This window comes from Vicugna pacos, chromosome 12, assembly GCF_048564905.1.
Source record: "Vicugna pacos chromosome 12, VicPac4, whole genome shotgun sequence".
NCBI classification, from domain to species: domain Eukaryota; kingdom Metazoa; phylum Chordata; class Mammalia; order Artiodactyla; family Camelidae; genus Vicugna; species Vicugna pacos.
Window position 1 is genome coordinate 53,480,924 of NC_132998.1, and position 16,389 is coordinate 53,497,312.

The 16,389-nt window shown below is 42.5% G+C and overlaps 1 protein-coding gene across 1 annotated transcript in view; it reads right to left on the reverse strand.

Moving 5' to 3' along the window:
• The window catches only part of MYRFL (myelin regulatory factor like), a 106,268-nt gene extending 90,744 nt beyond the window's left edge, over nucleotides 1–15,524 (reverse strand). The window contains exon 1 of the mRNA XM_072973403.1: nucleotides 15,277–15,524. Within this exon, the coding sequence (XP_072829504.1) occupies nucleotides 15,277–15,322 (46 nt within the window). The 5' untranslated portion in view covers nucleotides 15,323–15,524. The remainder of the gene's footprint in view (nucleotides 1–15,276) is intronic.
• Nucleotides 15,525–16,389: the final 865 nt, after the last annotated feature.

Consider the following 16,389-nt stretch of genomic DNA (forward strand, 5'->3'; position numbering starts at 1 on the left):
CTGTCACAGATGCAAAATTCTAGAAAGGATGGCTGACAACTTGGCCGCTGGCCTCTGAGAACAACAGAAGACATCCAGGAGCCTGCGTGTGCCCGCCAAGAACTAGCCCTGTGGATGGCCCTCATTTCCTTTCCCACTCAGCTGCCTGACTAGCAGATTAAGAGACTGTGCGTGGAAAATGTATATTTTGATTTCAGTTAGACACTTAACAAAATTGTTAATCCACGCATCCAATAATAAATGCTCAATGAAGAGTGTGTGCTCGGCGCTGGGGATGCAAGAGTGAGCAACAGCCAATCTTTCCCTCAAGCCAGGGGAGGGGGCACAGACAGTAAAAAGGCAGGACTAATAGGGCAGGTCCAAGGAGCCATGTAGGAGGGGCTTCCAATCCCAGCAGTGGGGGGGACAGTCAAGGATGGCTCCACTTGTAGCTAAGATGGAGAAGGTAGAGGAACTTACATTAGAATTGGGTGATTGCTTTTATATCTGGAAGAACAGCTCTACCCCAAAATGCTAACCTGGAGAAAAATCCTAAAATCAGTATATAGTGACTCTACTCTCATCCTCCTCAATGAGGGTGCTTGTGACTTGGGTAAGTATAAGGACAGCAAACCCGCCCTAAACGCAGAGGGCCTAAGGGAGGTGACCCAGGCACAACATGGCATGAGAGTCAGTCACATCTCGGTGGCCGGACGGATGGCTGATTCCGACACGATGAAATTGAGTGGGTCAAGCATTCAGTTTTGCATTGGCTTTTTCAAATTATGTAAATATGAGATGAGGAAGCTTGGCTTATGAGTAAATAGGTGATAAAGACATCCGTCTTTCAGTTGCATCATCATAAGGAAGTACTGGGAAGACAAAGAAACTAATGTAGGGTTATAATAATAAAACCACTGAGGGCAGAACTGGGGTGGTGAGGTCCCTGTTCCTCTAGGCACAGGTCCAATCTTGATGACTTGGGCCCCAAAGAGGGATGTCGAAAAATAGTAGGGTGTCTGGAGGAGATCCAACAGAGTGGGAAAGAGTCACAAATCAAGCTACCTGAGAGATGGTCAGTGGAGGAGGAGGAGGAGGAAGAGGAGAAGGAGAGGAGGAGGAAGACCTGATAAATTCATTGAACACACTTCATGTGCCGATACTGCGCTAAGAATTCTACATTTACCTTCTCATTTAATCTGAACAACAGTTTTATCCTATCAGATAGGTACTAGCATTGTTCCCATTTTTGAGAAGAGCAAATGGTTCCAGCAATGCTATAACACAAGTGTCTTCTACTATAACGTGACAAACCTGTTCCTGAGCAACCTTGCTTTCTGCAAAAGCACGCAAAATTAGGAAAGAATGTTGGGTTGGAGCGAACTAGTCAGTAAACCAATCGCTAAACTTAAGGAAGATCAGTTTCATCAAAGTAGGAAGTTAGGGGAAGGCTTAAAAGATAGGACCTTGCTGGCTGTGTTCTGTCTGGAGAGGGGCTGGGCAGCGAGCAGCCAGTCTGCGGGCGATGACATCATGACCAGAGTTAAGCGAGGGACAGGAAGATGAGAGGGAGGAGGTTTTTCCCAAAGATCTACCATGTTTCCTGAAGTATTTTTTTGGCATCTAGCCCTACAGTATGGAAGCCAACGAGTCAAGACATGTCTTTACCCACTTTTCCCTCCGCGAAGGCAAAGAGGTAAGTGGATGGAAAGAATGTTGGGCTTAGAAGGAGAAGACAAAAGTTTTGCCACCAGCCCTGCGATTTTAGACACATCTGTCAACTTCTTTCAGGATTCATTTCTCTCATCATAAAATGCCTTCCTGTCAGGGCTGCATGAGTTGATGGAAGCAGAAGAGTTTGTAAAATATTAAACTCTATGAACAAGCATAATACAAACGGGAGAGTAAGATGGAAACTTCAAAGATGGGTTTGGAAAGAACTGGCAACATAAGGACCTGTAAAAATTGGTGGCTGTGTATGGATTTTTGGGTTTTGTTTCCAATATTTTCATAAGCAGCCAGCTCTGATGTCCTCACTGCTGTGAAAGATCAGCTCAGATCTCCATACCGAAGGCTGCTTCTCCCAGGGGAGGGGAGAGATCTGTGTCTTTGTTTTATCCCTATGCAGATAAAAATAAAGAAATGGTAGTTCTCCAAAGGCTTCTTAAGGCACAACACTCCTTGAGATGCGTGGATAACAGATTTTAAAGGGTCCATCTTCTGATCAACCGGAATTAGCCTAGTCATGCTAACAGCCAGCTCCTACTCTTTAATATTCACACACAAAAATCGTTCCAAGGACATTTACTCTCAGCAGAAGACCCTTGAGTAGTCGTTACCCTGTAGAATTTATAAGAAATAGTTTGTGCGTATCATTTCTGCCTCTTGCTGCATAGAAAACATCATATGTGACTTGATAGATTTGTTCCAAAGCAACAAGCTTCCCTAACCCACAAAGGAAGAAAAAAGAGGACCACTGTATCTACATTTTGCATCTGTAGAATTCTACCGCACACGGAGAAGGCGGATGGGAAAGGAGGGGTAAAATTCCAATCGAGATATCTGTTTTTGTACTGTTTTAATATGCATGAATAGAAAAATAGTCATGCAAATTAAAAAAAAAACTGTTTCCATATGTGCTTTTATAAGCTTTTAAAAATACAGACTGTAATATTAACTGCTTGCTCATTTTGTTGTACAATCTTAAATAATAATATATTCTTTCAATTCTTCTTGGATTATCCACAGACAAAAACAGCAGAAGTAATTAAAAGCTTTGATACTGTTCAGAGAAGTGGAGAATTTAGTTTAGTTAAGAGCCTCAAGGCTAGCATCCCAAACCTTGCCCATGCGTGGTCAAATGACCTGCTGGAGGTCAGTGGTTACCAAGGTCATCTATTTTAGTATTCAGTTCATTCATCTTCAATATTTGCCATCAGATAAGAGAACATTTTTCATACGTATTTTATACCACCCCAACCTTTCCCAAAAGACAACTGGCAGGTCAGAGGGCAGTTCTCTTACAAGCAGAGCATCACAGAACAGTGGTAAAATGAAACAAGTTCTCTCCTTAAGCTGAATTTGCAACGTCCCAGCTTCGGAACTTCTAATAGATTTCCTATAAGATTAGCACAAATGCTTTAGACTATTCAAGAAGAGACCATGATCACAACGTATTCCTTCCAGCTTTGATTCTGTCCCCAAACCAGAAACGCCCACTAGCCCTTGGAAGTACGGTATTCAGTTTCACTGTTCGTTATTTTCCAAAAAACGTTGATTTCAAGACCAGCGTGGGAAAGCTGAACCTTTTGCAACAGAAGGAAATACTCAGTACTTTGTCCTTTGTTGCTTGGCAACTAAAGGCTATAAATGGATTTTATGATTATAAAGGCCCTGGAATTAATGTGAACATGTAAAAGTTGTAATAATTCCCGGGAGACAGGAGTGTTTCTTTGAAAAAGAAATGTATGGAGATATATATGCGGCTTGTACTCATTCTTGTTTCAAAATAAATAATGCAAGCAATTTTGTTCCTTCACACTTGCTAATGTTGCACTAAAAATCAATAGCTATCATTTATTCCATCATTTCAAGATTTTTTCATTAATCCTTACAACTGTAAGAAATAGGTCTTATTACTCCCATTTTACAGATGGGTTTTGAATTCTCTCCACCCCCAGTTGGCATCTCTGCCATGTTTCCTGGTAAACACCTCTCCCTTCCCATAATAAAGAGTCCCTTTTAGGGGAAACAGAGTTATGACACATAGGAGGAGATCACTGCCATGGGTCACAGACCCAAGACTAATCTACATTAAAAACATTTTTGAGGAGCTGGGACCTCTGTGCCCCACCCTGAGTGGATTCTGATACTAAAATGTATGTAAGAAAAAAAAAAAGCACAAACCTTTGTAAATGCAATAAAGGCCCCGTCTTTCTATCAGAAGTTTGGGTCAAGAATCTCACTCATCTAACACAGATTGAACAAACGTTTCTTTTTTAGTAGCTGCTACATTCAAGACACTAGATGATGAGACAAAGGAAGGTCCTCACCTGGAGGGTGAGGTGTCTCCTGTGGGAGGCAGACACGTAAACACACACACTAACCCTCAGGGTGAAGGCTGCACATCCAAAGGTATAAACACGTGTTGGAGAAGCGTGGAGAATTTTGTTTCTAACTTTGCCCAGGGATGAAGAAGTAGGCAAGTGCGTACTGGGCAGGAGGCACAAAGACCCGGTGTTATTAAAAAGCGCTTTTAAGAAACCATGAAAATCTCAGTGTAGCTGGGGTACAGAAACAGTAATAACAATGCTGATGATGACGAAGATGAACACAGTCATCAATTACTGTTCCATCTCATGCATGTTGAATCATTTAACCTTCACAATAACTCTATTAGGTATGAGTATCCAATTTTATGCATACAGAACTGAGGCACAGAGAGATTAAGTAACGTGCCTAAGATCACACAGCTAGCAAGGGGTAGAGTCAAGATTGGAACTCTGGCCCAGGAACATGCTCTTAACCACTACACCAAACAGCCTCTCACAACTGTGAGGATGGGGGAGCCCCAGAAATAAGGATGCTGGAACGTGACATCAGGACCATATGCTAAGCTCAGTCAATGGACATTCAACAGAAATGTTTAAGTCATGGCATTCATATGAGCCACTAGTGAAGTGGAAGGTGGCCAGCACAGGGAGACCAGTCAGGAGGCTCTTGCCAGAGATGAGCATCCAAACAAAGGCGAGGCTGTGGCTGAAAGGCATTTCTAGGGTTGAAGCAACAGAGTTTGGTAAATGATTAGCTCTAGAGTGTGGGAGGAGTCGGGGAGGGTGACACCCGGTTTCTGATTTGGGAGGTTTGCTGGAGAGTGAAAGGAGTGCAGGAGGCAGCAAAGACTGGAGTCAGGGAGGGGAAGGGTAATAAGATCCCCCTTGAATGTACCGATTTGGGGAAATCCGAACGTACGTTAAACATCTGTGAATTCAATGGGGCTTGGGAGATCCTGATCCCTGTGAGTAAATGAGGCCATTCAGGGTGAGCTTTTGGTGCCCAAATAAAACAGTTTCCAAAACAGGACCCCGGGGCAGAGAAGGAGGAGGGTGAACTAGTGAACGCTCCTGAGAGGAAACAGAAAGGCTGGATGAGAATCAGAGGTGAAGATGCCCGGGGAGCAGATGGAGTTTCCAAGAGTAAACAGTGGGTGATGATGACAGATCCCAGAGAGGACGCCAGGAGGAGGAGGGCAGGCCACCTTTCACACAATCTCATCATTAGGAGAAAATTTGGAAAGGTTAAGTGAAGTTGGGGCAGAAGCCAGAGATGTGGTTGAAAAGTGATGGGAGGTGAAGAATGAAGAGAGTGGATATTTCTCAGAGTTTGGTGATGACAGGGAAGAGAAAGATAAGTCAGTGTTTGGAAGGAGCGGTGGAATCAAGGGAACAGATCTGAATGCCCTGCTGACCACCGATAGCTTAATCTCACTGCTGTTCCCCCAAGAAGTTCTATTAATCTCTCCTTTCCCCTGTACACATCAATTTTTAAGGACTCCTTTACTGTAACCTGTTTCCAGAGTCTTTTTAGAAGCAGGCTAGGCATAGATAACCAACAGATGTTGACCCACTATGAGGGGCTTCCTTCTATCAAACTGGGCACCGGCTGGAACCCCAGAAGCATCTCTTCATGTGCCGCTGATGTGGTCCCCAGGGGAAAAAGTAAGAGCCCACTTGTCCTGGTCAGGCCAGCTTCTCAGGGAGAAGTCATCTGCTTTTCTACATCTACCATTAAAACGGAGAAGAGACTTTTAAGAATTTGCTCCCTTTTGGGTTGCAGTATAGTTTCGGTGTAAATGTTTACTGATTTGCTGTTACAGCCCAGACTATAAAGATGAAACAGGATTTTTTTCATCACTGCCTTTAATCTTGCTATCAAAGCTCCCTTTCCCATCCCTTAACGGCATTTTGAGTAGAATCTATACATTTCCAGACTCTTTGATTCTTAAAGCACGCTCCAGTCCAGAATCCCCCATTTGATTCAGAGCACACCCTCCCCCTGTGTGGTTGCCCCAGGCTTTGGCTCCTCCGGGAGGGGCAGGCAAGAGAAGCAGCTAACAGCCTGGGACCAGAGCAGAGTTTCTCACCCCTTCTGGGTCACAGACCTCACTGGTCATCTCATGAAAGCTATGGAGCCTTTCTCTATAAATCCGTGCCTACACATAAACACATTTCCACCCCCTTTCAGAGGGTTCAAGTCCTCCCTGCATCTTTTCCCTAGCTAAGGACTTGGAGTAACATTTTTAAGTAAAAGAATAATAATAATAATTAATAATAATAATAATAATAATAATAATAATAATAATAATATCAGGTAGCAGTAATAGTGACAGGCTGCTGACTGATTTTTTTAAAACTTCCTAGCAAATAATTTGGCAATACCAAAGATCAAATTTTTAAAAATACTATATGCCGACAATTCTATTTTGGCAACTTCCATATAAAGTAAATAACTAAGAGTTTGGGGGAAATTTTTGTAACAGTACATATATTGCAGGGAAAACTCTAGAAACAAGACTAAATGTCCAATAATGGTTCAATTATGGAACATCTCAAATAGAGGTTCTTTGACGTATTCTTGGAGCCTGAAGACGGGAGCAGTGTTCTCCTTGCTCTCCATTCCCGTTTCCTCTTCCTCTCTTCACAAGCTTGGGTTCATTTGGTGCACAGGCCAAAGGACCAGGCCACTCCCGGTAATAATTGCACCCACCAGCCTCTTGGTCGCTATTTCTTTCACACTGAACATTCAGCCTGGGGTACCTCTTTCTCTCTCTCTAACACCGCTGTTGCCATCACTGCTGGTTGTGTCGACATCCACCCAATCATATCGCAGCCTCTCACCTATTACTACCTTTTCTCCACCCCACCGCAGCCACCTCCTCTCATGACCTTCTCCTAAACCCTGGCATCACCAATCGCTGCACCATCCTCCGAAATCTGTTTCAAGTATCGTTTTCTCTGACCAATGTATACTTTCTGCTCACTGACACTCACACCTCTAGTCTGATAACTTCGTCTGCTGGTCCTCTGTTCATGCACCTTATTCCCATTTTCCCACACCTCCTCATGCCTTTCCACTCCTACTGTCTTCCTTGTCCAGCTTAGATTCCAGAGTCAATCCCTCTAATTACTCCCTTGCAAAGACCTGTAACTCTCTTCTCTTCTTTCCATCTATGGAACACACCTGGGAAGATCTCAGCGTTAGTTAAACCCAATTCTTCACCCACTCCAAGCCTACGTCAAGTGGCTGAGTGTTGCTGAGAAAATCATACAAGGGTAACGACCAACCTCACTTAATTAACTACAAATCTCAAGTGGACATGGCGCTGACCGTCAACCCTACTATTTCCCAGCAGATTTGCTTCCTACTCTCTGTAATGAGTTGGAAAACAGCCCCCCAAAAGGTACAACCACCCAGAACCTATGAGTGTGAACTTGGGAAAAGGGTCTTGGCAGATATAATAAAGTTAAGGATTTCAAGATGAGATCTTCCTGGGTTAGGCTACCCTAAATGCAATGATGAGAGCCCTTGTAAGAGAAGAGATGGGGAGAAGGGACCCATGGAGGAGAAGGTGATGTGAAGATGGAGGCAGAGATGAGAGGGATACGTGTACAAGTCGAGGAACACCAAGGACCACCGGCACCATCGGGAGCTAGGAGAGAGACATGGAGTGAAGCCTTCAGAGCCCGAGTGGCCTTGCCAACACCTTGATTTCAGACCTCTGATCTCCAGAACTGTGATAGAACAAATTTCTGTGGTTTTAAGGCACCAAGTTCATGATAATTTTTTATGTCAGCCCTAGGAAACTAATACACTCACTAAGAAGATCATTTCATAACTTATTCTCCCTCCTAAAGCCCTTCAACAGTCGCCTACCACAGGTTTAAGCAGGAGGAATCTGTCTCAGGTTCCCATCCTGAAACCTACCACGCTACCTGCACCTGTTTCAGAGACTCCTCCTTTCCTCTCCTGCAAGACAGCAAGTGTTCCTGCTGCCCAAGGGCACGCTCTCTCCACCCCATCCTCACCACCTTCTCAAGGTTCTCCTCCCACGATTACCCCCCTACCTTTCTGCACCAAACACTTATTCCTCTAAAATGAATCATTCCCATCTGCACATCATGCTTTAGTATCCCCCGTCTTAAAAAGAAAATTATCATATACAAACCCTCTTTCCTCCACACTTCCTCCGGCTACTGCCCCATTTTTCTCTTCCTGGCACAACAGAGCTTCTCAAAAGCATGATCCATATTAGCTGCTCACTTTCCATCCTCTCTTCAACCCCACTGACTGTGCTTTCTTCCCCTACTGCATGGAAACCACTTGTCAAGGTCACCCACAATCTTCCTTCCCAAATTCTATGCTCCATTATCTGGCATTTCAGTAATACTGAAAACATTAGACCACACCCTCTTCAAAACTCTATTCTTTCTTAGCTTAACACCACACTCTCCTGGCTCTCCTCCCACCTCATTTAACATTCCTTTGCTGGTTGCTCTCACTTGGATCCCCAAATCTTATCATGGGTCCCTCGAGTCTGTCTCCCTTCTTGGTGACCTCATCTAGTTTCAGGGCTTTGAATATCGACCATATGCTGATGACTCCCAAATTGCTATCTACAGCCCAGATCCCTTACTTGGTTTCCAGGTTCAAACATCCAATTGCCTCCTGATCATTTCTGCCTGTTCTCCTGCTTAAAACTCTCCACTGGTTTCCTATCACACTAAGAATAAAAACCCAAACTCTGACATCATCTCCTACCACCCTCCCCATTGTCACTCAGCACTGTCCTCTGCCCCTTCCAGAGCACCCCCGCCCCACTCCGACCACACCCCTGAGCGCCCCAAGCTCAGGGACTTCACACTGGTGTTCCCTTTGCCTGGCAAGTTCTACGTATGGATGGTGGATGATGTCTGGTGAGTGACTTGCCCCCAGGCATTGTTCAGGTCTGAGCTCCAATGTCTCCTCCTCAGAAGCCTTTCCTGATTGCTTTAGCTTAAGTAACCCACTCTCCCCTGCTACCCTCATCAGTCTCTCGCTGCACCATCATCTGGTTTTATTTTCTTCATAGTTAATAACTACCTGAAATCATCTTATTTATTTGCTTATCTCTTGATTGTTTTTTTTTCCCCTTCAGCTAGAAGAGGAGCTGCTTTAGGGTGCTGAAACCCCTAAACTCACCACTGAATCCCTGGCCATCAGGGCAGCATCTGGTTCGTTTCAATTGGCTGATGAAATAAATGAAAGAAAAGGATAAATGATGACCTTGCAGCCACTTACTACCTGGATGACCCTCAAGCAAGTTTCTTAAACCTCTGTCAGCCTCATGTTTTTCGTGGGAGGATAAAAATCCCTCAAAGGGCTGCTTAGATGCTAAATGGAGAAAACGATCATAAAGTAATGAGAATAATAACGGCTAACATTTACTGAGCCCCTGTGCCGGGCACAGCACTTTACAAGCACACTGTGAGATAATGCAGTTATCCCCATTTTGCACAAAAGAAAACTAACACCTGCAGAAGTTTACTTATGCCTCATCCCAGAGACAGTGAAAGGCAGAGCCAGGATTCCTAGAAATCAGCCAAACCTACTCTTAGAGAAGGTAACCTTCTTGACTCATTGGATCAAAACCAGTTCCTGTTCTATGTTAAATGCAAAATTCTGTAGAGGTGTAAGGCGTCATCAGATTCTTTGCCATTTGTACCTTCTGTGCAAGCTCAGGTTTTATAGGGACAGAAGGACGAGGGCATAAGGATGCCGGTTATGTGAGAGGGCGAGAAAGCAATGGTCCCAAAGTAAAAGAAAGACAAAGATGGAGAGCCTGAGAGGAGGCCAAAAATAACCTTCACCTGCAACGCAGCCATGCCCAGGGCCAGCCCTCTACACTGCGTCCATCTGCTCAGAGTTCTGATTCCAATCACAGAGTTCAGAGGCATCAACCGGTCAGGGTTGGTTTCACTTTTGGAGAAGCCCTGCGCAGGCACCGCTTAAGATATTTATGACTTTAATTCTGGTAGCAGTAGAATCTGACGCTCTCTACCAACTGGCAGCACTTTGTCTTAATTGCCTCTGTTTATTCACCAAAACTTTCCGCTACTGGGCAAGCTTTTCTTCTTCCCATGTTTGAACTTACTGGGTTCTCTGAACCTAGAATTCAAACTGTTGAAAAGAATTGTCTGTGCACTGTCGTTCAGTCTTTTATTCTATCAATATTACTGGGTGGCTACTGGGGTGGACATCATACAGGCAGGCACGTTTCCAAGCTGCATCTCTCGCACACAGTCCTGCCCACGCTTCCTTGGGGCCGGCTTGGATGCATTCCCTGTGGGTCTGTCCCTTCAGTCACTGCTTTTCTGCCCCAGAACCTTCAGCATTTTCTTCATTTTCCTAAAAACTTGGGACCTCCATAATGCTCCTGTCCTCATGGGCAGAAGATGTTTTTGCCCATCGTGCGTCCCTACCACCTTATTTTAAATAAACATCAAAAATCTCGAGCAGAGGGAGGAGGGCAGACAGTATTTTGAAGCTTGCGTGGCAGCAGCTTCCGGAAGGGACCATTCGTCCCCTTGGATCTCGGGAGCTGTCCTGTGGGTCCTGGCCGCCCGCGGCTTCTGGTTCTGGAAGCTGCCCCTCAGCCCCCAAATTTGAACGGGTGGGTGGAAGTTTCTTCAGCTGGTTTCCCTCTTGTGCTTTCCCACGTGACCTACACTCAGTACTGCTGGCCCTTCGTGTCCGCAGGTTCCACATCTGTGGATTTCAACCAACCGGGGATGGAAAATGTTCAGGGGAAAAAAAAAATCCCAGAAAGTTCTAAAAAGCAGAACTTGGTTTTGCCCCATGCTGGCAACTATTCGCATAGCATCCGCATGGTATTAGGCATTATAAATGATCTAGAGGCGACTTAAAGTATCCCAGAGGATCCCACATGTTAACATGCAAATACTTCTGCCATGTCATATAAGGGACTTGAGCATTTGTGGACTTTGCTATCAGAGGAGTCCTGGAGCCAGTCCCCCTGGCTACCGAGGGACAGCTGTATGTAGCTTTTCCCACTCTGCTCAATTAGGGCAGGAGTCTCCCCTTTTGCTGTCGTGATAAAGCCAACAAGCGTTTGTGAACCTACTTCAGGACATTACGAACAGGATGAGCAAAACAGTTTCTCACCAACTTAGAAAATTTCCTCTTAAAGATAAAATATAATGAACAAGAAAATGTTCTTCTCTAATCAGTTTTCATAAATAGTCCTAAAAAGCTGGGAAATCAAAGATGAATGCTCTGACATCACAGTAGTCCAAAAGAAACACTCGTGAAGAAACAAACTAAGAACGTGAGGTCACAGCTGTCACAAACAGGTGACGTAAACTGAGGAATGGGATTTACTGTACTTCGTTTCCTGTCCCTTTTCCACCAGGTTGGTTGATGTAAGAATTAAATGAGATAATGAATGTAAAGTGAACGGAACAGTGCTTGACGCATGGTAAATGCACAGTAAATGCTATTAATCTGGTTCAAACTTAAGATAAAACATAGTCCAAGAAAACGAACTTAAAACATGGCATGTGTTAAAGGATGTACATTTTTATAAAGATAAAATCATAATTTATACAGATATAAGATGAATACTTGTCAAAGATTTTTATTTACTTAATGAGGGAAGCAGGAAGATGTTACCACTGGTTCAAGGAGAATTCAAACAGTTGTTGAAGTAAGTAAGAGGGGTAAATAGATTACATACATACATACATACACACACACACAGACATAGACACATAGATCTATGTAGGTATATAGATATAGACAGATAAGTAGACAGATCATCTTTATCTGAATATACCATGGGATGAATTTACAAATAAATGGGAAACTGGGTTTTACTGGAACTATTGATCCCCCTAAGGACATCATTAATTCACCTATCGATCGATAGACAAAAATCACTGCATTGCTATCAGTTATCTACAACTTACAGAGTTTCAAAATAGCTCTAAGACAATGAATAGGGAAAAAATTCTATAGAATGTGGTAGCCCAGATGATATGATCCAGGCATAGTTTCCTATAGAGGACACACCTAGTAATCTTTTTTTTTAAATCCACGTCAATGCCTTTTCCTATTTTTCTTTACACAGAAAAGAAACTCTTTAACGGAAGAGTTTTTCCATTATTTACGATGACCTGATTATGACATAATGCATTCCAATTTTGAAGCACTTAGATAATAAAGTTTCAGGAGGAAAATTAAAATCTCTATATTCCTCCCACTAAGAGCTAACTACTGTTAATATCTGCAGTGTGTTCTCCCAGTTGTTCCTATGTATATATGTGTGCATGTGTGTATATATAGTAACTGTTTTCAGATCAGTTTTAATAAACTTTGTTCTAGAAAATATATATATTTTCAACTGTATCATATATACCAGTTTGTAACCCATTTTCTCCCTTTATATCATGAACATTTTTCCTTATCACCATCTTTTTTTAATAGCTGCAAAATATTCAATTATATGGAAGAACCATAACTTATTTAACTAATCCACCTCTATTAGAAATTTAAGTTGTTACCAATTTTCAGTTATTATAAATAAAATAGGGTGCCTCCCTTCTGACAGCCTTTCTCTTGCAGCGGTATCAGCTTTGCTGAAAAAGCCAAACATTTCACATGGTCTCTGAGTCTCCAGTGGATGGTGGGATTCCCAGGGAACCTGATCCATCCCTTCTACGTTAGCGAACGGCCCTACCTGTAGCATCAGTGGCAGCTGGGGATCTGAATAGAGTGAGAATTGCCAGCGACCTGAAAACACCTTTGTTCTTGTCATTTTCCTGCGACACATCATAAAGATTTAGGCACTTCTGAAGGTTTAAAACAAAAACTAAGGTCAGCATGAGCTTTGACATTCAAGGCCATTTAATTCACGATACTATTGTCAGTCCAGATACTTCTTAATACTAAAGTGTTCGTAAGAAAAAAATATATTATTTAGGATTTAGTTTCTAGAATGAAGCATCTGAAGAAACAATGAAACAAATAGCTTTCCGGTGGGTAATCAATTGTGAAAACTTTTCTTGCTTTTCAGACCTTGATTTTTTAATATAAGTCTGCATTTAATTGGAACTGGTCCCCCTTGTGAAAATATATCTAGTTTTACTGTGTTCATTCTAAGGAGTATTTGAGAAAGGAAATCATAATCTAAAGGAAACACTTCAAAACCCTCCAAGCTACTGTTTAAAAGAGGAGGTTGTTGGACTTGGCACACAGTCAGTGATCGATGTTTGCTGAATAAGTAATAAAAAATTGACAACCAGCTGTGCGATTTTCAGGGGGAGGGGAATCACTTAAGCTAGTACTTCCGTTTTTTTATTTCCAACGCTTACCACCTTTTCCACCTATTAATTCAAAGACAATGTAAGAAAAACACTGTTTTATACTCTTTCCATGGAGAAATTACTCCTTTCTAATGAATAAGATTTCAAAAGGAGCTACAGCGTTCAGTTTGGGCTAAGAAAGAACCTATAATAATAATCATAATGATCATAATCAGATTTTGTAACAAGCTAAAGAGAGGACTGAGGATTTGTGGAAACAACATTCCCAAAGACCTCTGAAAATAGCATAAACAAAGACAGCACAGGGAACCAGGAGGTATAATAGTGCTTCTGTAGCACAGAAGGTAGACAAGATGAACCTTTCAGGTCTTCTCCAGCTCTGGAAAGAAATCAGGGTGACTTTGTGCCTTTATAAGATGAATTGGTGGTTTCTCTAAAATAAAGCTCTCATAACTGTAGCTTGGAGCTTGCTACCTACAGCTCAAATGAAAGTTACACAGGATATAAACTCAGGCAACAACAATCGAGCAACTGGTGTGCCTACTGTGTGAGCCAGGTGGACACACTGCCTTGGGCACTGTTGGACGTGAACACGATGGGATGGATCACACAGCTGAAATAACACAGTTGTTCTCTTGGTCGTATATTTCCTCCTTGCCACATCTGGCAAAGACCGAGCCACAGAACACTTTGTAATGTGCTAATTTCTTCTGTGTCCTTATTTTTTTTATTTTTTTAAGATTTTACTTATAAGTGATATCATATGGCATTTTTCTTTCTCTTTCCTGTCCACTTCACTTAGAATGACCGTCTTCAGGTCCACTTTATTTTTTTAAATGGAGGTACTGGGAATTGAACCCAGGACCCTGGGCTTGCAAGGCATGTGCTCTACCACTGAGCTATACCCACCCCCCTGTGCTAATTCCTTCTGATAGTGACCTAGAATCTCACTGTTTCTTTGCTACAAACACTCTTTAGTGTTCGGCACTGTTTGGCGTGGGGTCGATTCCATCCAACCTTTAAATGTCTACTATTTGCCAGGCACTTTACTAATCACAAGAAACGCCAAAAGCGCTTTCTCAGCATGCTGCTAACTGCCCTCTGGATTCTGTCAGCGAGCAGGTCTGCCCTCGATTCCTCTTATACCCTCCTGGGAAATACCTCGAGATGTGCAAAAGCTCCGGCCACATTTCCCTTCCCTTGGAAGCCTGACCTGGAGTCTCCCAATGGCTCCCCTAAAAGGTGTCACGAGAAGGCAAGCCCTTCCTGACATTTTCAACATGCTCACCATTAGAATATAAACCCAACTAAATATGAGAAACGCTACTGCCATCTCAGGTTTTTAGAAAAAAGGAAAATCTATGGAAACACATCCCATAGTAAGCCTCTCCCTTGGAGAAAAAGATACTTTATCTCACAAACAAATCATCATTCAATAGGGACACATTTGTAAAGCATTATGATGAACAAAGATGGGAATGGGGGAAGAGGGGCTCCTTTGCTGTTCGGCTGTTTTGTATTTAATTATCCTAAGAGAAAAACTGTCTTAAGTAAACTTACATTTTTCTTGTGCTATGTTCAATAATTTTAGAGATAAGGAAAGTCTAGTTTTATGGAACAGAGAGGATTATAAAAAAAATTAAATCTAGCACAGGAAAGGGATAAATAGTAACATAGGCATGCTGGCCTCTTGATTCTCTTAACAACCAAGCTGTAAGAAAGAAATTCTGAATTTTTTAAAATCACCTTTATACCATGATTTTTTGCTATAAACATGGCAATGAAACCTGTGCTTCTGACTTCAAGACAGTTAGTATGATAGCATTTCTTTCAAGGCCAAGGTTAAGTGAATTCCCGAAAGGTGAGACAGTTGCAGCGAGCAATGCCATTTCTCCGATGTTGGAAATGGGCCTCTTACCTTCAAAGAACTGCTGCAGGGCCTCGTTTTCGCCCACCACATCCATGGTGCCGTGGTCCTGGTAACGCTTCCTCCAAGAGCCAGGCTTATCCGACTTCCGGAAGTAAGTGCAGTCCTCTGGGCTGGAAGCCTACGAGTGGTCTTGAAAAATCTGCATTTTGTTTTTACTGGAGTGAAGCGTACCTTCAGCCATCGAGTCGCGCCCAGAAAGATGGTCAAGTTTTCGAAAGTAATTATAAAACCAGAAGGATATGCGACTCTGCAGAAGGAAGATTCATGAGGAGGGAAGTGGCAGCAAATCTATCTATCTTACTACAGGGAACTGTTTCTGCTCTGCCTTTCGCCTTTGTTTTAAGGACCTTTGTCCTTGGTGACACATGTAATTACATAAATGGGCAATAAATACATAGTCTTATCTCCTATTTGTCCTTTTACACCAATATATGTATATCTCTGCCTCCATCAACCAGATCGATTTTGCTAGAACCAAGCAGGAGATACAGGGTTGTTTTTTTTTTTTTTTTCACCTAGAGAAACAGGGCCAATCAATATAACCACTTCCAGAGATACCTAGAATAGCAGGTCATCTCAACAGGCTCGTGATAATGAAAAGCTAAGATATGTTAAATATTTCTGAATCTACTCACCGTGAAAACTTGCATTCCTAGATACACACCTCGTCCGTAGGAGAAGTCCCTCTAACGAGCAAGAAAACTGACCCAACAATTCTTACAACCACGTGTACGGTTCACCCCTAGCTGGTTTCACTCCTAAATACAACGTCATACCCAAGTAAATGTTTTGTTTTCACTGCTTAGCTGGTAACTTACCTAGTAATAGCCTAAGAAGAATATAATTCGGAAATTAAACCAGTCCTTTAGGCTTCTTCCTTTTCCTTCTCCAACTTTTTATTTCAAAACAATTTTTAACCTCCAGAAAAACTGAAAGAAGAGTACCATGAAACACCCATACGTTCTTCATTTAGATTTATTAATGGCTGTTTTTCCCACTCTTGCTTTTTGTCTCTTGATCGATATACTTTTTTTGGCTGAGCCGTCTGAAAATAAGTTGCCGACATCCTGACATTACACTTAGAAATAACTCTGTGTACAT